A 23,995-nucleotide genomic window follows, 5' to 3' on the forward strand; every position below is an offset into this window, starting at 1 on the left:
TTTCCTTTTGTGGCATCTACAGATTTTTCAAGTCATGGCTGTATTGACAAACTTAGTGTTGCAGAAAATACCTAATTAGGACTTACTTTCAAAGCTTTAGAGACAACCCAAAGTGATTAAGTTATTTGAAATGTTAGTAATTTCCTTGGGTTTTTTTTTCCCCTTGAGCTCTGTCTTCCACTAATAAAGCAGCCATGTTGCACTGTACACAGTAGCATACAGGCACCCTCAGCATTGAACTCAAAGTAAATTTATGCAAAGAAAATGTCAGAATAGAGACATCCTTGAGTTAAAAGCGTAATACAGTTTGGGTTTTGAAAAGCTTTTTAAGGGTGTTTCCATCACCTCTTCCATACCGGTCACTTCCCACACTTAACAGATTCACTTGGGTCAGTAGCTGGCATTCAGTTCAGTAGTTTTGTTTGTTACTGAAGCTCTTGTACTTAAGGCATAATAACGTATCGCTGTAGTAAAAGGGAGTAACTACAATATAAATAATATTGCACCCGAATTGGTAACATTCAGTTAAGATTGTAATTAGAAAATGCCAAGCTTAGGCTGCAATCTGTCAAAAAGACTGGGAACCTCAGCTTCTTGGCCGTTATCCTAATCAGTGTGAAGTTATTTGGCAGATTTCCATGTCTGTGCAGGAGGAACTCATCTGGCACACGTCTCCGGGGCACGCCTCGTTTACTGCACAACTTCAGGTACTGGCCACAACACATGTGTATTGCTTGGGCCCCCCTTGATGGACTATTCATTGCAAAATGGAAGCTGATGGTTCCAGCAGTCACACTGGAGAGAATTCTTTATTAAAAACCATCACTGTAATTGCTGTGATGTATATGGTTACTGTGCTTAAGCAATACAGATGACTTCCAGCCTCTCTGTTCACCTGGTGTGCCTTGTCCTGCAGGGATCTGTTGGGTCAGATATACTATCTGCACTTCTACCTCTTTTAGAAGTGGGAGGCACATAGAGCTATCAGAGTTGAACATCCATCTAACACACACTGTCAGGTCAACAACCAAAACACGAGAAAAATACCTTAAGAGTATATGGGAAGGCTTGTTGATTGATATTAGCACCAGCAGTACAATTTCCCAAGCTTGCTTTTGGCTGATGTGAGTTCCCTGCTCCTGTCACAACCATGTACATATGATCCCACCCCCCCCAGCCTTCCCCAGCGCACATTTCTCAGGACTTGGGATGCTCAAAGCACAGCTTGATTAATTTGTTGGTTTTAAACGCTGCTTGTTGGCAGACGTGGTCCAACTGCTGTAATAGGTACTGACACGAGACTAGAAACTACTCCAACACATTCCTCACATGGTCTTATGGGAAGAAACAGCCACAGAGCCATGACTGATGTCATCACTGAGTGATGAGGACACAGCACCTGGTAAGGCTGCAGCCCTGCTACAATGCAGAGCTTTTTTTTATTTCTGAAAAAGGTTTAAGTGGCCCAAGGTGGTGCCCCTGTAACGGCAGGCAATGCTAAGGCCCTGCTTTTAAGCACATGCACAAAGGTTGAACTTACTCATCAGAAGTGAGAGAATTTATACGTAGAGACATTTTGTCTAATTGCCAATTTGAGAAGATAGAATCGCATCAAATCTGCAACACTCCCATTGCCATTCATAAACTTTCTCTAATTTCCAAGATGCCTGAAAATGTGTTGTTTCATCTGGTCAGTTTTCACATGCCATTCAAAAACCCAGTCAGCAGAGACCCTGCTGAACTGAAACGCCCCCTGTTTGGATAATGCCAGAGAAGCAGTGATACCGGGTAAGCACTAATCACAAAGGCAATGGTGACATTAGATTTTGTCTGTCCTCCCACAAAGAAGAGAAACTGAAGCAGAAGTGAAGTTTTGGAAACTCCGAGGAAACAAAATGGAAACTCCAAAAGCAAAATTGATCCCTCCTTTCCAGTCCCAAAACTCTTTATACTTGAGTTCTAAGAAATGCGAAAAATGTGTTCCATCCACCTCTGCGTTTCCCACTCTATGGAATTTTCCCCTAATATCATGCTATCTAACAACAGACATTTACAATTTCCTACTCGACTGCAATGTAAACATTTTGGTGTTTCTACTCCATAGAAAAATCGCCACCCTTACCAGGGCTATGTGGCTGTTGTTCCAAGTGTTGTTATCGACCAAGGTGGTGCGGTTGGCCATTCCTGCGATCTGGTAGCCATAGTCCCACCACGACATCACTCTGGCGTGCTCGTCTGTGTTCTGCCTCAGCCAGTAGTAGGCTTCTCTGAAGTCATCTAGGATATTCCGAGTGCTGCAAAACAGAGCTCAGTTTATTTGATATTAATACTAGTAACACATTAACTGCACAGTGATACATGTGGGCTCTCAATTAAGCCTTCGGCTCCCTCTGAGGGATTCAGCCACCAGCACTCATAACTTGGAATCCACCGGCAGCTGCACTGCCAGAACTTGAACTGTTTTTGAAGATATATTTGCATCTTCAAAATGCATTAAATGCATTTTAAATGCATTTCTAGTCGAATATATATTCATAAACAAGTTTTCCCAGTTGACTCAAAAACTTTTTTTTTAAACCAGTTTTATTAGCTCTGGGTAGGATTATTTTTATGCATTTACATTATATATTTTGGAAACTGTTTTATCTTCTTGAAAATTAAGAGTATTAAGAATTGTTTCTGCCTTAATATAAGTGATTAAAAGAAGGTAAAGCAAATTTCTAATGCAAAGGAAGAGAATGGCTTTTTCCCTCTGATTATTTTCAGACCTTACTCACCCGTCATGGTTATAGGAAGCAAGAACGACGCTGGGGCTGGAGTAGGCATTGCTAGTTACCCAGGTACAGTGAACAGCAAACATCATCAACAACATCAGCATCAGCATAGTAACAATGTTTTTGATATTGGGACCCAGTCCTTCCTCTGTTTTCTCCTGTTCAGATACATGTTTTCTCACTTTGCCTGCCTGAACAAACACAGAGATATCTGTTACGGCAATTCTTGTCACTCTTGACAATGGAACCCACACCTTTTTCTTCCCCACATCCCCAGAAATGCTCCAGGATACTATGAAGCTAGACCAAGTTGTAGCGTAAATTAACTAAGTACGCACAAGAATATTGTGACAATCCAGCAACTTGCAAAAATAGATGCCTTGAAAGCCTCTTTCAGAAGAAAAAAACCCAACTATTATGTGAGGGTCAATGCATGACTTCCTTGGTTTGGCTCAGTACGATGATGCCCTTTTATAAGGCAGGGTGGTAAAAAGAAAGGCACAGATATTTCCTGTGAGGAAAAGGGGGGAAACCCAAGGCTAATGCACTGTCAGGGTCCTTATAACAAAGTCTAAGAGATAAAAAAAAATTAGTCCCTAACAGGATTTTCTTCATGATCAAGACAGTATGCAGGTTTATGAATAGAAATATTTTTTTCATAAAATATATCATTCTTTAATTTCACCATGTGTTAGAGGAAATGCAAGAGGTAAGCATTCAGAGACAGAGCTGCTGTAACTAGTTAAGGAGAGCGAGCAACTGTCTGCCATAGCTTCTGTAGAAAGTACAGAATACTAGTAGTCAACTATGGACACTTCCTGTAGGTTAAAGGCTCAGCACTGACCAAGCTGGAAACAACAACTTCTACACTGACACTGACTTTTTTTTTCAACATAAATATTTGTTCTAAATTTAAACGCTAATGATTCAGACCAATAGTAGTATTTAAGGCTTTCTAAGAAAAAAAAAAAAAAGAACAAAAGCAGCTGGTTTCTAACTTTTGGTCCCTTTCCTCACCTTATCATACAGGTTGCCAGGGTTCCTCTTGTCATCCTCATCACTGCTGTCCTCTATTGGTGGATTTTCCCTCTTCATATCATCACCCAAATAACGCTCAAAGACATTGGAGAAAGCAATTGCAGACAGCATGCAGACCACGGGAGTCAAAGTGAGCATCAGCCGAACCATCACACCGGCAAAGTAAACGGCACTGATTGCGTACAGAGCAACTGCAAAGAGACACATCTACTGGTGACATTTAGGAAATCACACTCGTTCTGACTGCACACGTACACGCTCCCCATAAAACTACTACTGGAAGCAGGTCGAGCATATGTGCATATAAAGCCTTGGGTATGCATCCTGCATTTCATTGCTTTTTAATTTACAGAGATACAGTTCAATTAACGTTTTTCCCTATTAAGCCTCAAACCCTTCCTGAAGTCCATCTTGACAACTGTTAACAATAAAGCAACCCCATCTTCATATTCATTAATAACGTGTCAGAAGATAGATTATTAGTGAAGTTTAATATCACACACCAAGAATGCTACTGGAATAATACGTAGCTTCATTTGATTGAACAGGTCAAACAGCCCTAGAACAAACAAGTTATTCAAACTGAAAAAGCAAAAGGAAGTGTTAGAGTTTCATGTAAATATTAAATTTTAATTTAAGTTAGAGATATCTGTGGACAAATTGGGGGCTTGTCTACATTATAATTCCATACAGACAAATAATACAATATTCTGAGCCCTATTCTGAAGCAAGTTTTCCTGAACAATGTTATCTCCACTCCCCTCCCCAAAAAATCCCAAACCAAGATTTTCAGAATAGTAAGAAATATCCAGAACACTTTTTTTAGGAGGGAGAAAAACCCAAACAAACCTGTACGCACTGGTTAGGAACATCTGTTGTTCAAATAATAGTTCTTATTCATTGCCTGCTACAGTTTAAAATATACTCTTATGAAACACTTGTCACAGGACTCATCAAGTGATACTGGTTTATCAGCTTACATTACAGAAATATTTTCTATTGTGTAGGAAAGTAGCATGGCTCTCCATTCTCATTCATAGGTCTCTCTATGCTGACTTAAATGGGTGATGCAGAAGTGGGAAGCTGAAAGTGAGTTGCCCAGCACTGGTCTTGACAGGGGCTCGTTGTAAGCCACAGAGCACAGAATGCCCCAGAGTTGCTGGATTTAACACAGTAAATGCTCTCACTGCTCACATACTTCTTAGGTAATCCTAAGAGGCAGCTCTATTAGTCTGGAGCCTCCTGTCCCTATGAAAGCCCAAGTCCCGAGTGATCTTCACTCTTCCATATGGGCCACAACTTCAAATTATACCCTCATTCATAGTCTTAAAGTCTGCTTTCACAGTACAGCTTTGTACAAATAAACTATTCGTTGTCACCAACATTGGGAGATCCCACACCTCCTCTCAGGCTTGTGCCTTATCTAGCACTCGTTCCACAGCAAGTGATTCCATTCACTAAAACAGCAGAAAATCTGGAAAGAAAAGGCATTTTGAAACATCACCTGTGATGGGATGAGTGCCAGACACCCAAGGAAGAGTTGCTGCCTTGTGACCTGTGCAGGATTGGGACCTTCCCCATGCAGTGTGTTGTTTGTCTGGCTGAACTGCACTGTGGAACTGCACCCCATCATGGTTTGCAGGATCAGGGTATGGAACATGCAACTCCAGCTGCAGAACACACCCATACTGACAAATATTTCAATCCCACCTCTTGGGACAACACTCCATTACCATTTCACCAATCTCTGCATTTTTATAAAGGTTTTAAGTACTGCTGGGTGCAGGCAATTTCTAATTATCACCTTTAAACACATCACTTATAAACCTCCTTTTAGAACTAGCCACATACCAGCTTTGAGCAAACAAAACCAAAATAGAATCAAGTTGAAGACAAGATTTTTCAAAACAATTTAAAAATATTTTTTCTTACCAAAGACTCTTTCATCATTGATGTTTTTGATACAGAACCACAGCCCTGCTGGGAAAGTACACACGAGAATATGCAGATCAAAAAAGAAGGAAACCCATGTTGTAGGCTGATGCTCAGACACAGAGGCAATGATCGGGATGTGAATTTTCGCATACCTTTTTTGAAAAAAATTCAGTTCAAATTATTTTGAAAAGATAAAGTTATTTAAACTTGTAAACATTAGGAATTCTGAAACTCATTTCAAAGGAAGCATTTCAATTTAAAATGGCAAGCACTCTCTCTATTCAGTAGAAATCTGATGAAACTCTCATACCAAAAAAAAGTCCCCAGGTCTTACTGTATTTAGGAAGTATATGGTGTACAGAGTTATTTAAAACACCAATATAAAGGATTATTTTCATACTAATTAAAAGAATGAAAATTATGGGGTTTTAAATTATTATTATGGCTAAATATGAAGCCTAATTAATCAAAATGACAACACGCAGCTACGGAAGCCCCATCATTAAATTTTGAAGACATAATCATCCATGCCAGTAAGCCTACTAGATTTTCAACACTGCATTTTGAAAACTCTCCTCTACACAGAATACCTTTGTTTAATTAGTACAGAAAGTTATGGTTTTAAATACCGGACCAGTTACTGATGCCCCCACATCCTTTTAGATGCTGAGTAAATCAGGCCTTGTCTACACTTGGAAATATGTGTCAGCCAAACACCATGTCAAATACTCAGTGCAGACAAGGACAAAACTGTGTGCTGTATTAAAGACAGCTCTATGTATGGACCTAATCCAGGTGCTACAGAGGTGTCAAACATATGTCCTTTTCTTCACTGAGATCTAGTGCTCATTCAAAACCGCGTTGTGTGTTTTAACACAATATGATTTTCTAATGTAGACAAGCCCTCAAAAGTTTACTGCTTTGTATATGTATAGACCACTTCATTTATAGGCACAGAACAACATATAGATTTCTTCAAATAAATCTGAGGCTTCTTTACTGACACTTACTCTACTACATTTATCACAGAGTTAGTACAGAATCTGTATGAAATGCACTTAGAAGCTTGAAAAAAACTGAACTGCAAAAGTTTTAAGTTCTCCTACCCCTGCTTTTAATCTTAAAAAAAATAATAAAAAAATATCTATCAATTGAATTACACCTCAAATACTTGTCTGAAAAAAATACCTTCAGCTTTATTCCTATTATCCCGGCTGGCTAAAGAATCCAAGATTGGAGTTTTAAAGATTTACTAAAACAAAGAGTTAACTAGCACGGGTTTTTACCCATGAAAACATACATGAATAGACCAGAATTGTTCAGAGTAGACATCTGTATACTCAAAACAGATGTATGAACACAGTGAACAGGCAACATGCAAGATCGTATGTGCAACATCTTTGCGATGTCATGCAATGTTGCACAATGAAAATAGCATAAGTTTAAGACTCTTAGTAATTTTTAAATGTGTCTTCAAGTGTTGATACAACTTTTGTTCATTTTATGCCAAGAAGCACTACATTTCATATAGAAAAAAGCATACCTTTCCATATTCAAAGACTTCCAAAAGTAGTAAGAAATTTAGTAAGACAAATTAGTGAAAAGGTTGCAAAGATCATTAAACAGTCACTATAAATGCTCTCTTTAGATAACTGAGTAAAGCCCACTCTAATCTCCTTGACTGATAAACTAAATAAATTCGAGGATGATGAGAGCAAAAGATTATTAGTTTCCAGTAGAATGCTATTGATATCTAAATCCTTATATCCTTTATCCCTACTTACCCAGTGTCCCACAATGAATAAAATCTGCCACTCCAAGGAGCAATATAACCTGAAAAAGATAATGGGGAAAAAAACATTTTGCTGCCTAGGTATTTAAATGCTGTAATTTTTCCAGTACAAAACCAAAGAAATTTCATTAACTTGTAATATATGTGAACTACTGCATTAGGCAGCCTATAAAGTCTACCAACCATGAAGCTAGTTTTAGAAGCATACACTCACAGGATCACACTGTACTTGTTGAGTATCAAGACACACACCACCTCCAAAATCAAAGTAATGCAATAATAATGAAAATATTTCTCAAAGAATATGACAGATAGCAACCTATAGTCCATAAGGAAGTATAAGAAAAAGAAAAGTTAATTGATAAGAAAGTAATTAATTCTTCTAAAATATCTGAGCAGGAAACTGGCAACAATCTATAGCCAAAACAGTATTACTCAATGAAGCACTGTTTTCCAATTGTTTCTCTTTGGCATGGGATAGAAAAGTTGCTACTAGACATGCTGATAAGCTTTAAATATTTTTTTTAAATAAAGCCTTTAGATACTTGAATAATATAAGATGAAACGAAACACTTATTATGAAAGATAAAAATCAATATTTAGAGTTATTGGTAAGATTCTTCTTAAATTTTATTTTCACTTTCCTTGCATCTGTTTCAGCTCCTTCTGAAGACAGATACAAACTGAAAAAAGAGAAAGTTAAACCCTTTTATTCATTACCCAAGACTTTGAGAATGACACAGTAACTCTACCTGATATTTAAAATTAGTATAATTTGAATGAAAGTTTTAGTGCAATATGTAGTTTAGACATTTAAATATTGTAGTTAATATTTTGCAAGACATGTTTCCCTTCAAGTCTTCAGATGTAAAGCTTGCTCCCAACCTACTGCGTGCACAAGAAGGAGCTGCCAGCAGATGGGGAACTACTGATTATGGTCTTCTCTGAATGTATCCAAAACATGACATTAGATGGCATTCATCTGAGGTGTGCTGAAAGAGTTGGCCAACGTGATAAGTACCCACCATCTCCATCACAGTGATAAGGGAGGCCCTTGGAGGACGTAAATGGCTAATGCTACAACTCTAGGAAAGGCAAAAAGGAATACGCAGGGAACTACAGGCCAGTAACCTGAATCCCTGAAAAGATCTTGGAGCACAGCCTCCTGAAATACATTATTAAATGCTTTTTAAACCATTTTCCTCATTTCTCATTTATAAGCTAAAGAATAGGCCGGACAAACAGACCATTTGATGGATTGAAAATTGTCTGTACTGACAAGCTCAAAGCTGTAGTCAGTGGATCAGGGTCCAGCTGGTGGCTGGTAAAAAGTGAAAATACCCCAGAGGCCAAAAGATGATCAGTGCTAAACTGAAGAGAGTAGCTAACATGCCTCATGGCAGGCAGGACTTCACAACCTCAAACCTCTTCTTCCAGTTGCTGCACCTGGGATACAGGGTCCAGACGTGGGCACCCTTCTGCAAGAGGATTATTAAGAAAGCAGAAAGGGATTAGAGCGCTGCGAGATGGTCAGGAGCCCAGAGCTCACAGCACAGCAGGAGAAGCTGAGGCAATGAGGTTTGCTCCATCTGCAGAAGCACTGATACCGATCAGTAAATTTCAGTTGAAAGTTGAAATCATTTCCTAAGAACTGAAACAGAAGACATATTTAGCGGCACACTAAGATTAGAAGCCGCATTTTGTTGTGATGCCAGTCTGAAATATTTTATTAATTATTTAGTAGGAACTGCTCATATGTACTGAAAGGCAAATCATAAACCATCAAGTTTTAGAAGACTTCCAAACAAACAGAGATGCTAAGTATTCTAAAGTAGAACTTGCAGATTAATTCCAGACACACAGGAATCATGTTCAAGTATTTCATAGAGCAAGCAATCTGACTTTGAGTGATCAATGCTATTCAGAATAAATTAGCTATATATATCTTCATAATATGCTTTGGCTATAGTTATGTTCCTCATCCAGTCTGACTTCTTGCATCATCATGGGGATTGCAGATAAACCTGAAATATTGGAACGATGCTGCAAAGATGTGTGGTTCTTTTCCTGCAGCCCAGAAAGCACAGTGAATCCCAACACAGTAATACAGAGTAACATGCACACTGGTTTGCTGTGGCATTGCCAACAACTACTTGTAAACTACTTGTTTAGTAACTACTTGTAAACCAAACATTGGTCATCCAGTTTACATGCTTCAAAGGTCAACTAGTTTCACATGAATTTACCTGTGTATGTCAAATAGATGACGCTCAGGAATACAATACCAGCAGCTAGTGAGACACCCAAGAAGAACAATGTCTGAAATTCTTGCTTTGTTAATCTGTCTCTCAGATACTGCAAAAAAGCATATGCCTGCAGCAGTGCAAAAACACCTAAAGAAAGAGGAAAGTTTTTGTTTAAATGCAACAGCTGTTCAAACAATTGACATACTTTGACTACAGATGAATTAGAAAAATAAATGTAGGGTACACCCTTACATCTAAAAACTAGTATAAAATCACTTTCTGACAAATACCCTTTAATACTTAACAGGGATGATACTGTCTTGCAATGACAGAAACTTGCAATGGGAGAAAATGCTCTCCAAAATATTGCCAAAATATGGTACCAAGAGCTCCAACACCCACTCCCCTCTTTGCTCCCAAATTAAATTGGAGCAAGGGAGAAAAATAATCTGAAAACTAGATTGCATTGATTATGGCAAAAACACTGGTTAACTAACTCTATTGCCTAAATACATGCAAAATTCTTCAAACGCAAAATACGGTTTGACAATATTTACACTTTACATTATATTCAGACCGTTGAAAAAAATCTCCACTTAAAATGTATTTTTCTGGTAAATTTTAATGATATTCCAATTGCTGTCTTAAATACGTTTTGATAGGTGACTATACATAAAAAAAAACCTGAGGAATCTAACAAACTAAACTACACCACACAAACAGCGTATGCAGTTAAACATAAACCTATCAGTCTCAGGAGAGGTTACTGTTGTCAAGAAATCAAGATGTCTGACTTAACAACAATTGAAAAATCAACTTAGTTTAAAGAAATAAAAAGAATCAAACAATATTGAAATCAATTATTTAAATTACTAATCAGGAGGCTGATTTTTAAGTCATTTGTATTTAACCCACTTTGAAAAATTACAGAAGACTATCAACTCTAAAACCAAATTGCTCAGTAAAATCTGTGCTTACCAATAAGGAATGTTTCAATTGTACAATGCTCGAAGGCAACATTACATTGCAAAACAGCAGAGATTATCAATATGTAAAATAAATGCTTGTCAGAACATGTAACTGATCCAGTGTTATGGAGGCATTTTACCTCCATTAGCTCACAGAAAGGAGTATAATGTGTCAATTGGAAAGAAAACTTCCCTACAGACACTAAATTGTAGCTCTTTTTCTCTAACAATTTGGTTTGTTAGTATGTGTTCTTTCTAACACAAGGAAACAGAGCCGCAAGGGTTTGAGGTTGTCTTGTGCTAAGCAGGCTGTTTGGAAGCAGACATTTAATTTTCTTACCTGCAGCTGCCATGTGTTCACTTGTTCTAATTGGCTGAAAGCCCACAAAAGGTATCTGCATCGATAATATTAATCCCACAATGTAGAAAGTGCTATATGCTAGAAAAAAAAAAAGAGTGAAGAGAGGGGAAGAAGAGAAAGGTGGGAAGAAGGTGAATACATGCATTTCAAAAAGCATTGGTTCCACAGTAGAGTCCATCCTCCCCCCAACTTCACTGACATTGAAACAGAACCCTGTCACTCTAAATATATCAGCCACCCCAATTATTTTTTCCTCCTTTGGGTAGAATAAATTGTATTGAATGTTAGAGGAAGTAGCAAAGTATTGTTCCTAATTGCACTGTCTTTTCTCCTCCTAGGGAAATAAACCATCTACCTAAGAGGCTAGTTGGAAATACAGTTTTCTCTTCCCATCTTGTTTTTGTGAGTCATGGGTGGGAGAAATAGCTCTCAGATAACAAATGACAAAAGAAGACTTTCTATATGAGGAGAAATTGAAGAGACCAGACCTCAAAGAAAAAGAACATTTAAGAGTCCACTGCTTATTGAGAAAATTCAAAGAGGTTTGCTTGTTTTTTTGTTTTTGTTTTGGTGGTTGTTTTTTTTTAAAAAAAAACCACAAGAGCAGAGGCATGCCAAGAAACTGAAAAGCAATAGAATTAAAAATTAATTCTAAGCATATGCATTAATGGATCTATATCAACAATGGGGACTCATAGCCCCTCAGAAAGTAGAGGCCAAGAAAATAATTTATATTAATATTAATAATATGAATGATTAGTATGTATGTATTAAAATTCATGTACTTTTTTTTTGGACAGGGTTTGGGTCCTCAGTATTCCACAGTCAAGGAGAGAAGGGAGTGGAAGAGAGAAATATCAACTCTAAGTCTGATCACATTTGACATAACCAGCCAACCTAAAGTCCAAACAAAGTTTTGTTCCTTCAGAGGCAAACAGCAAAAATCCTCCACCCAGATTTTTAAATTCCTACAAATCATAAACCACTGTCTCTATTACAGCCTCAATCTTATGAGGATATCTCTGTGCTCATACAATCCTTTGCTAACCTCCATGAGAACAGGCTTGTGGAGCATGTCATTTACCAGTGGTGCTGCTTCCATAGCACCTGTGTGGTTCTCACTGGGGGATTATGCTCCCAGGGTATCCTAGGCTTTCCAAAAGTCACACAAGTGACTGTGATGGTACTTCCAGCCACCTTCTGTCTTCTCTGGTGTACTCTTTCAAGCGTCTGTATTGCACCACTTTGCCTAGCTACTGATCTAGTCCCTCTTATGCCACTGAAATACATTTTTGCTGTAAAATGCTCAATTTTTAAGAATTCACTACAACATAAATCATTTATTGTACCATGAAAGTATTACAACACTGCCATCCTGTGGAAGTTCAGTGATTGGCATAAATCACTACATTTCACATTTGTTAGACCACTGTAGGTGTAACAGTTGTAGCCTAGGCTTGCAACTGTTATACTTTCTATGCCCTTCTCCCTCCTCCATTCCTCACTTCCCACTTCTTTCAAAAAGCTATCCCATATGTCTGCCTAGTATTGGGGGGTGGGGAGCAGGAGGGAGCAATTTCCCCAGCAATGCAATTTTTCTAGGAACTTGGCTATATCAAGGTGATATATCATCTCAAGCTTTCCACGTTCCTTTACATTCTATTGTTTGCACAGTCTTTGCAAAAACAAGACATTGATTTTGATCCCTCCAATCCATTCTCAAGGTTATGGCTTTGACTAGGTCAACAACAAAAACATTCTGACCTACTATGGACAAACTCATTTTACAAAGAATCCTGCACAAACAGGAAAAACCTACTGAAAAATTTCTCCAGAGTACAATCCAATATTGACCACATTTTCAATTGATGCATTATAATAATCAGAAATAAACACTAATCATCTGAAGTTTTAGAACACTGAAGCAGCTGATATAAATATATATGCTCACTTACTATTTAAATTATAAAATCCAATACATAGAACAAAGAGTTATTGAAATTAAGTTTTAAATTCTGGAAGATCCTTGAGTCATTTTATTATTAAACATTTTGAAAAGTATACAGAACTTTAAATTGTACAGAGAAAAACCCAAAACCCAAACCAGATTGAAATGAAAACTACCAAGTCTCTAAAGTGTGCAAAGCATAATTTAAATCTATATATATCGGTACCTTTCCAAATGTAAAACCATTTACTTTTTAAAGATACAGTAAACTGCAAGAGAAACTACAAGCAATAATAGAACATAATATCAACAGTTCCTTTATCAGAATAAAGGGTTTTTTACCCATACAAGCTCTGCTAATGCTAATAAACTGGGATCATAAGCACTTCTTAATTATTAAGCCAGTAAGATCTGAATGAAAGATACTGACTACTGTCAAGGACTTAAAAAAAAAAAAAAAAAAAAAAAAACTATAGCCCTAAGTTATTGTCTTATAGTGGGTTTTGAAACTGTGAGAAACAATTTGCATTGACTTCACAGCTATAATTTATAAGGAACATAATGAGTCATTGTCACAGGCTGTTTGCCTTTGTTCTCTTCTACTTCCTTCTTTCTAAAGGGAATTTTCTTAGAAAAAAATATTCATTTTGATAGATAGCTAAACAAAAAAAAAAAAAAAAAAAAAAAAAAGCAGCACATCTTAAGCTTTCAAGTGTAGGAAGCATGATCACCACTGATGCCAAGTGGGTCAGAAGTTATCTGGCTGATAAATTCATCTGCATGCAAGTGGTACAATATTTTAAAATTGGCAAAAGGTTCACGTTCTGGGAAATTCTTAGTCATTAAATGATTCTGAATTACACTGCCAGGCATATCAGATCATGTCCCATTAACCTTTCCTTTGGTGTATGAACACACACATGAAAAATATATACCAGGAATCCATCACTATTTTTAAAAACTTGGTGCTGCCAGATACTGTCCTCTACATTTACGTTATGTTAGACTAAACATTCATCTGTTACAAAAGTTAAACTAGTTTTAAATAAAATTATGCAACTGATCTCGAGATTAAAACCCCCCAAATTCTCAGTAATAGTAAAATGGATGCAGATTTTACTAGCTACTGTTGGCTGACAATAGTTTACAGATATTAGCTGCACATTGGTAGTTTTTTTGAGAATTAGGAGACTGCCACAGGCACACTAGCAACTGCGTATCACAGAAACTACAAAAATATCTTTATTCTCCCTATTTCAATGAACCTTTGTAAACTCTTCTCCCTATCTGAATAGTTTGCAAGTGAAGAACACTTGAATTTCCTCTCAGAAGTGCTTGAACATTCTTACCTGTTTTACAAAAACATCCTGTTAAACAAACCTAGAATCACATACTAATGCGACACATACAGCCTTCTATGTGTGTAAGACTTCCCATGAAAGCTTAAATTAAGCCAGCAGTTGCAATGAAACAGCAGAGCAGCAATTACATTTTCATTCTGACAACTCTGCTGAAGTACAGCTGAAGGGCAATAACATCTCAAAACACTGTAGCTATTTGCAAAACAAACGTCTGCCAAAACCTTTAATTCATATGAACCTGCAGTACTGTTTTCCCCAGACTAGTTCAAAGACTAGTTCATTGAAAGCAGAAAAGGCAAGAGTATTTATTCTTTATTGTTTCTGGTTACCATATAGCTTCAGGATTTTATAATTAGTAGATTTAATTTTCTCTTGCCTAACTCACAGAAATTGGAAAATGAAAATATTCAATAAAACAATTTTAAAAGCTAAACAAGATAAATCACTTTCCCCTTAAGTTATGAAGAAGCAGTTAGTGAAGAACTTAAGTAATACTAACATTAAAAATGGGTTAGATGTTTTTTCCTTTTTTAAAAGAATTTCTGTTTCCAAATTACATAAATAGATGAACAAAGAAGCATGAAACCTGTATTTATAGTTTCTGTAACAAAAATACAAAACTGAACTCAAGTTAATTGAGTAATTATTATAGTACATAATGGTTTAAATATATATTTAATTTCTGTAGTAGGCACTAAAAAAAAGCATTAAACTAATTAAAAATACAAAGATAAAGCAGTATTAAAATGGGTAACAAAAATACATTTACAAATATTAAATGTCCTGTGATATTACACTTCAACTCATACTACGTTCTCAAACTATCTATTATAAAGATTTCACATAGGGAGTCAAAAATATTCTAGCTGTCTTATAAATCTTTGAATATTCTAATTGCTTATTATTTATTTCATTCACAGACCTACACCATAGCCAACTGATTTAACTGGTGAAGTCTCTCTAAAGACAGTTTACAGAGTACTTAAATGTCAGGCAAATAAATAAAAAAAAAATAATATTAGTCTCCTAAGATCACTATTCATGAATTTCTGGAACCGGAAGGAAGGCTGACCCATTAACCCAGGATCTTAAGGATTCATGTGGAGTGGACAGACTCTTACACTACTTTTCAGTCTATGTTATATAAAACATACATGGCTGCTTAAAATTCCCTATGTCTTTTCTTATCATATATGTCACAATATACTGTATGTTTTTACAATTTCTGCTGCACAACCTTTTAAAATAGCAATTGTTTAACATACTAGGAAAAGGAAAAATATGAAACATTATTACAGACACATAATATATCTATAAAATATATTAAAAGAGTTCTACAAATATCAATCCATCCAATTGTTATTTTTCTTTTTAGTGAACAAGAAAGAAGAAAATTAACAGCTTCATACATGAAATCTTGGAAGTGTGAGTATGTTTTTACCCCTCATTTTCACGTTGTAGAGAATAATTGACTATAATCAGCAGTCAAATTAATAAAATGCAACCTGTTATGCAATTACTTAGTTCTCCCTTGATACAAAACACATCCATATAATTAATTTTCTGTCTCATGATTAAGCATTTGAGAACGTTCACTAAACAAAACTTACCAATGTAGACCCTCCTGCTGTATCTCTGCATCAGCAACAGAACGAACACGTGCAGTGGAATAAGGTTGATGATGAAAACATAACCACCCCATGCAGAGACCTGTGAGGAATGGAACAGGAAACCAGATCTGAAAATACTGGCAGAATTCCTAGGATAGCCAATGCTGGATTTATACATTCTGAAAGTCTAGTAAGAAAACAAAAACTCCACTTAGATTTTGGTTGTATTATTGGCAGCTCTGGCTGCTTGTCTTTCTCAATATTTATTATCAACAAAGAATAAAAACTCAACAAAACCCCCACATATCAACATACTAAAGACTTTTGAAATGGGCTGGTGGATTTTCAAAGCTATCTTTCCTCTATCTCCTCCTCCCAAGCCGATATGATCACGCTGGCAAAGAAGAATGTGATGCTGAGGTGTTTTCCTCACGTGAAAAGGCTGCAGCACAAGGCAGCGGCGTAACTCCCAAGTAGACACAAATTTAGTACTGTGCTCTGCTGGGGACAGCTAACAGTATCTCCAGCCAGAGAGGAGAAAGGGAGCAAGGTACACCCCTCCAGGAGCAGAACAGGTTGCCGTGTAAGGGAAGGAATAAAAGGAAGGGTGTGGATGCCCAGGGAAGCGGGGCTGAGCACTGTGGCATTGCGTACAATCATACAATGGATGTTGCGAACCTGTAGTCACAGCAGCACTTGAGAAGTGCTGGTATGGTGTACTTGGAACTGAAACACTACAATGTTATCAATACATCACTGATTGCTGATTTAGATAAAGATTTAATGAGATATCATTACAGTGCGTTATCTAAATTTCTGACATATTTAGAAGGGCTAATGTTGACTAGACAATCTGTATTTAAACACATGTCCCCTTTCCAAATTACAGTCTAGACTTCTCCCATATGCACCATGCCTACCCTAGATCTTCATTTTTAGAATGCAGAAGCTAATGTGGTTTTCACTTTAATTGTACTTTAGGGCTTAGATTCATGCGACTATTTTTAAAGCCCTAGAATCCAAAAAGAAACCCAAATGACTATGTTCTATAGAACAGATTCTAAAATAAGGACAAGGCCAAGGAATACTTTTTTTTGATACTAATACTACAAACCCCAGCCTTTCAAAATTCGGGGTAACCAACTCAGACAATGTGAAACAAGTGGACTAGAAATGTAGAAGCTTTCTAGAAACTCATTTCAGATCATCCAGATCCTATAGCCAAATTAGTAGCATGAAGCATCATGGTTTACACAGGTAAGTTTATTTAATACGAGAAAATATGATACGAAGATAGGTAATACAGAATAGAATAAGAACAAATATGCAATTAGGACGTTATAATTAGGAAAAGGTTTGAATGAAGCAGGTAGCAGACAGTTTGTATGGACCAGAGACCTGCATCTCCAATTATCAAAATATTAAATTAAATCGAATCTAAGCACCTAAGATTGTACTGAATTGAAGAAGCATTTTGGAACTTTTCAAACAGAACTAAGGCATCCTCATAGATGGGCATAAAGAGTGAAAACAAGCTATTACTTATACAAGGATTGTTTCAGTGTAAAGCTTTGTTTAATTTTACCTCCTTGTCATAAAAAGCTATCTGAAGCAGAAGTTACTGAAGTCAAATAAATGCTAAAAACATAAACACAAGGAAAAACCTCTTCACCTTATGGAATGCAATGCAATCCTATGAGTCAAATTACCATTGTGAATTAGCTACATATATTAAGCAGATTTAATTATCAAGAAAGATTTCTGTCAGCCCATGCTATACCTGTTCTTTCAAGGAGCTGTTCCCCAAACTCCCCATGCAAGGACTGACTCTTATTACCTCAAGATTGTGATTTGATTTCATTTTCACCTTACACTGACAACAGAACTAATTCCATCAGAGAAGGGCAAATGAATACTATATAATGAATAGTACAATTATGTTTTGTCCTAAAAATTTACCTAAGCAAAATGTCTAGAAGGGCATTTTAACACAACTTTTTCCAAAGGGAAATACAATATACAGAAAGCCACCAGGGATGAAGTAAGCACTCTGTAAGCAGTACAAATCTATCACCTAATCACTGAGGCTAAGATAGGGACAAATCTTAACCTTTCACTAGCTGACAGCACTTGAAAGGAAAATAAAAGAAGAAAACCCACATTAATTTACATTCAAAAATTGAATGTCATGATGATGACATTGATTCCATATGACCTGTCATCATGCACATTCTATGTCACATCCCCTCCCTCTGGTACAAATAGCGCAGACCAAGACCTTAGTCAGCCTAAGATGGGAAGAACTTGTTACCATGTGATTTTTCAGCAGTGAAACTGTAAAAGTATCGTGTTTGTAATCTGCATATTTATGAAGAGAACTTTTAGAGGATCCTGTCAATAAATTGACACAATATAAAAAAAGACATAAATAAACATAACAATTCAAAAACTTACTTGCCTGATTTTGTACTGCACATAAGCGCGTACCAAACCTACAGGATCTCTTCACTGTAACAGTATATAAACAGCGAAGCTATGTGTATAAAGAAGTGGCTGCTTATTTAATGACTTGCCAAAGTGGAAGAAAAATAGGGGAAGAATGTACCCTTAACAGGAGATAGCTATCCTCTTTGGCAACATATACAGGACTATTATTTGCTATATTAACAGTAAAAATCACCCAGAAAACCCAATGAACATTATAAGCCAGAGGAAATCCAGGCAGCATCCAGATAACCTCTGAATAAATGCTGTACTTTAAATTAAGGCATGCAAAACTGTTCATAAATACCTTTTTCCTTGCAAGCCTAGTTACCTGACTGTAGAAAAGCAGTAATTGAGACGTCAATCTTAACCAACATCAAGCAGTTAGCCTGACTGTCCCACCACTGGTTTGTTTGAGGATAACTTATTTTTCAAATAGACACACACAAAAAAAAAAAGTTTATCACAGGAAAAAAGGACCTTTGACGGATTCATACAGGAAAATTCTTCAAGTCTAAGGTTTCAGAAGGTGGAAAAGGGGGTAAACCAATTTTCTCTGTTTTGCTATTAGTTTTATGTCCTCAGTTTTACTACTGTTTTCCCCCTCTGCTAGCCCTTAGGAACATCTCTGTAACAGCCTCCGTTTTCACAGATCAAGAATGAAAAGGGACTTTATGATCATTTAATCTGAGACTGAATTAATTCAACTGTTATGGTGGCTTTACTTTATGGCATAATTATACCCAAAGAAATAGTTTTCAAAGTTATATATGTGTCACTTTGTCCATAAATTTTAAATATTATTATTATTGCATTTAATAATAATGACACACAGACACAAGAATATCAAAATTCCACCTTAATTCACCTTCAAAACATCAAAACAAAGATCCCACTGAATCAGAGAACCTTTTCACAGCATAGGATAATTTTGTAAGTTGCACTACTTAAGAGTTTTTTAAAAAATTGTTTTTACTGTGTTTATTTAAATGCTTTAAATTTCAAAATATTTATCATGCCTTTTAACTCATATATTTAAGGTTTTATTAGTAATATGAAGCAATGATTTTATATTATGGCTCCAACAAAGACTAAAATCTTCTGTTCTTCATCAACATATGGATTACGCAAGCCCTACTCTAATAGTTTAACTAGTGTATATATATAAAGGCTTACCATATAAAAGTAGGATAGACAGCAGCAGATTGTCCAAAAGACCGATCCAGTTTTCACAGACTTCACCTTTAAAGATAATAAAGTATTTATGAATTACAAACAAATACCGGACAATATTCCAAAATTTAATTCCAAAACAACTGTCAAGAGAAATTCTTTAACACATATCAAGTTATATTTGTATGCTTTTGAACTGATGCTCATACAACCAAATCACAAGTGCAATTCATTCACACACAAAACCACTTATACCTGTCTCTCTAGTTAAAGCAGAGGCAGGTTGCAATGCAACACTCTGTTTCGTGAGCTGAACTAGAAAAGTTGTTGCAGTACTCTGTGCTCCTTTCTCAAAGACATTAGACTAAATCTAAGACTAAGTGTAGACTATCCACAACTGACTTTGCCTGGCATCAGACCCAACTCTGCAATTATAGACAAAAGAGCTATTCCGTAATTTTAAAAACATCCCTTAAGGTTAATGAGAGCATCCAGAACCTACTAAAGGTTTAGCAGGATCCATAAACGGCCCAGGAGTATGATTTTGTCCAAAAATGATGGTGGTGATTGTGGTGTGGTAAAATAGGAATGAAAACAGGACATCAAATAAAGCGAGAAAGTTATCTATAAAATATATTTGATTCACATAATTCTACAAGAGTTCATGCAACCATTACTGCACTATGCAGTTACAAGAACAGATAACTGCTATCATGCTTTAACTGTTAGAGAGTAACAACATAGGTGGATTCTATTATTGTTATCAAATGCAGTACACCTTTACAGCTGCAGTTTCTTCTAAGTCCAGATTTAAAAAAGCTGCATTTATGCAACATCAATCACTCAGTCATGAAAAACTTGAATTCTCTTCTATTACATTTTAGTTCTACCTAGAATATTTCAAACTTAGAATATTGTTAAGCTAAAAAAAAAAAAACCTGTGAGTATGCATCTACTTATGAAAAGTAGAACTCTGGACAAAATAATGGGAAAAGCTGCAACAGAGCATGTACACACATGGAGACATTCAAAATGAAAGTTCATGCACTCAAGGAACGTGCAAAGGACAGTACCATACAGTCTCTAAGGTGAATTAACAATATAGTTATTCTACTTGCAGTATTTTCAAAATAGATGCAGCTGTCCAGAAAAACTCCACGTTGCCTAAACTCCTTTATACAAAACCGCATTATAGATGCAATTCTACAGACAAAGGAGTGAAAGACACACTTCCCTATCAAGCAGGCTAATTAGAAGACATCAGACTATTTTTTTTAAGCATGAAAGCAATATTAATATCTTGCTCTGGACAGCTTTGGGTATTTAATTTGGATGCTTAAGTCAAAGCCCAGACCCTCCATACAGTCAAAAGCTTATCCAGAAGACAATTCAAAGCACTTTATATTCAGTCTACTGCTTTTCACCAGCTAAATAAGGAGGCTAAAGCTTGATGCTCACGTAATACTAATACCTCCAAAGTGAAAAACAGAAATAATCATTCTGTTTGCTTTAAATTCAGACTTACCATTATTATTACTACTACTGCAGGACACACATGCTTCATTTAAACAGTACTTTTAGATAGCAAATTAAAGAGCATGATTATGAAGTGGTTCAGTTCATGTGACTTCTCAGTACTCGCCTGATCAACAGCCAAGGGGAAGAGGGATGGATGAGAGGGAGGAAAATGAGAATTCAATGGATTCTAAGCAAAATCAGTCATTTGGTTGGAAGGAGGAACCAAAAAAACCTTTCCAAAGCAAAAGACTCAGCAATTACTTACCCATAAATAGTATGTGAACTGCAGTGCAAAAATAGCTATGCCTTCATTGTCGAATGATCCTGCTACTGATCGGGATATGTAACCTGGAACTATGGCAATAAAACAGGCAGCTAAAAGCCCTGCTCCCTGGTTCCACAGTTCTCTGGTGAGCAGGAAAGTAGAAATAGCTGTAAGGCCGCTAAAAACTGGTGCTAGGAACACACATACATCTCTTATATGGACTGTCACGTTAAGCATATTTAAAATCCAATGTATAAGGCCTGCTGTCACCATTAGTCCTGGGTATACCTAAAAGGAGGGAAAAAAAGCAAAACCCACTAAGTTATTGCAGAAAACAATCATGGTAGGTTTATTTGTATATAATTTGCAACGAAACAGTCATTTCTTAGGCTGATACAAGCACTGAGCAGGTAAAGCTAATGGAATTATTTTAATACTACTTTAATCATGTTTTGAACAACACTGCTGAATACCAGAGGTTCTTTAAATTTTATCCAAATGCTTGCATATAATCCATTTTGTAAATGAATAAGCAGCATAGAGATAATATCCTATCCTACCTGACATTTATCATATAATGAGAAGAATTTGTCGTTAAGGTATGGAAGCAGAATCTAAAGTTTGCGAGATAATTTCAAGCAGCTAACAGCTTTAAGAGGAAAGAAAACAACCCAATACCAAAAACCCGAAAGACAACAAGAAGAAATCCAAGAACATTCCCCAGCCCTATACATTTTCTTCCAAAATATAACATGCCACTCTTTCACTTCTTGTTACCCGCAAAGAAAGATTTTTTTTATATTTTTTTTAAAGCTTTAAAGCTGATGTGCAGTCCGTTTATTATATGTTTACAAGACATCTGTAGACATCTTTGAATATAAAGGATTAAAATGAAGTCCTATAAAATCGAATTAAGATGTCCTCCAGGAAAGGTAGCATAGACTTACACAAATCTATTGAACCCATCATAGAATATTGGAGAACTTTAAAATATTCTTAATAGGAATTCTACCTTCCCACATTTATCAACATTAGAAAAAAATCAATATGTACTAGAAAAGCTAATATGTACTTCACCTGCCTTAGTTTATTTTGAAAGGTAAGAAGGGCATTGTACTAAATTAAATTAACAGATGACAGAATGTTCCCCTGCATATATCCTTGAGAGCTGGTTCTCAAGATAAACTATCAAAACATAGTATACCATGCGACTTGTAAAATGATGTATGCAATCAACATTTTAATTCTATTTCCTAAAGTTTTTAACTTTGTACAAGACAAGTATGGAAAAAACTCACAGATGTCACATAAAAAGTAGTAAGTATCTCTAAGATACTAAACCAAACAGTGATCGAATTGTTACAAAAAAATTTGCAAATGCATTTAAATTGCATGTACTATAATTAAGAAGTTTTAACACACTTTCACACATTAAGTAACACGTGGCTGTGTTACTCTGCATTACTAATGCCATTCTACCAATGAACAATACTGTACTCTGATTTGGTAATATTGTTTTGTACACCTTTCCTGTCATGCAGCTTGCATTGATACCAGTCTTACCTACTCCTGATGCTTCATACAGGTGCCCCACTGATTTAATTTCAAAAGGTCTTTTCCTAGTGAAATCCTACCATCTTCCACACACACATGAAGTCCATTTAATATATATCATTGGATTGAGACTTATGCCTTTGGAGATTTAGATAACTGCTTTTCAAAAAGACCTTTTTTCTTTTTATGCACCAGAATTACAAGAGTCATAATATCCTTATTTATTACAATCAGAAGTTCATATGTGAGGAAGTAAAACTCAGTTCTGTATTTCTTCTTCACAGTATGCTGCTGGATAAAGATTAAAGCATGTTGACTTACTGTCTCCTGCTGCTAAAAATTAAAACATTTTGCTATTCCCTCTGCAGCAATTTGACAATTAAAAGCATATTTTATTAACATTCTCCTTTTATCAATGTCAAATTGTATTGAAAGTTAAGAAAACTTACTGCAAATTCATCTTTAAGTTATTATCACAATACTTACAGTTCCACCTACTATTCTTCCCAGTGGATACCATGCTCTTTCATCAAACCAATTTAAAAATTCATAAAACCCATGGGATGCAAGATGATGTGTTGATCTATAGTTAAACCTAGAAAGAAATAGAGGAAAGTGGGGTGGGGGAATTAAAAAAAAAAAAAAAAAAAAAAAAAGAACCGCAGTTCCGGAGGATGAGTATTTGGGTACCGTTAGGTGCGTGATGCTACCACACCACACGCCTTCGCTCCCAACAGCTACGTTATGCAAATCAGGACAACTAACGACTGCTGGAGAGGGCTACTAATTACCAGGAGAAGTGACCCGCAGCCAGGCACAGGGCAACTTGGCAAAAGAATGTGTTAATTATAAGTAAAACCAAAAAAAAAAAAAGGAAAAGGGGGGGGGGGGAATAAAAAAAAAAAAAAAAATCAGGAACCTAAGTTTTAGGGACATCTTAAATAATCTGTTTTCTAAGTCCTAGAAAG

General features: G+C 36.2%; 1 protein-coding gene across 1 annotated transcript in view; it reads right to left on the reverse strand.

The window, feature by feature from the left end:
• STT3B (STT3B, subunit of the oligosaccharyltransferase complex (catalytic)) overlaps positions 1-23,620 on the reverse strand; it is a 30,389-nt gene extending 6,769 nt beyond the window's left edge. The window contains exons 1-11 of the mRNA XM_014937817.1: positions 23,514-23,620; positions 21,474-21,761; positions 19,694-19,759; positions 16,034-16,133; positions 11,094-11,192; positions 9,786-9,932; positions 7,532-7,580; positions 5,745-5,899; positions 3,792-4,003; positions 2,778-2,965; positions 2,123-2,294 (exon numbers count right to left, since the gene is read on the reverse strand). Of these exons, the coding sequence (XP_014793303.1) occupies positions 2,123-2,294; positions 2,778-2,965; positions 3,792-4,003; positions 5,745-5,899; positions 7,532-7,580; positions 9,786-9,932; positions 11,094-11,192; positions 16,034-16,133; positions 19,694-19,759; positions 21,474-21,746 (1,461 nt within the window). The 5' untranslated portion in view covers positions 21,747-21,761; positions 23,514-23,620. The remainder of the gene's footprint in view (positions 1-2,122; positions 2,295-2,777; positions 2,966-3,791; positions 4,004-5,744; positions 5,900-7,531; positions 7,581-9,785; positions 9,933-11,093; positions 11,193-16,033; positions 16,134-19,693; positions 19,760-21,473; positions 21,762-23,513) is intronic.
• Positions 23,621-23,995: the final 375 nt, after the last annotated feature.

Source organism: Calidris pugnax, unplaced genomic scaffold (assembly GCF_001431845.1).
Source record: "Calidris pugnax isolate Ruff unplaced genomic scaffold, ASM143184v1 scaffold11, whole genome shotgun sequence".
NCBI lineage: Eukaryota > Metazoa > Chordata > Aves > Charadriiformes > Scolopacidae > Calidris > Calidris pugnax.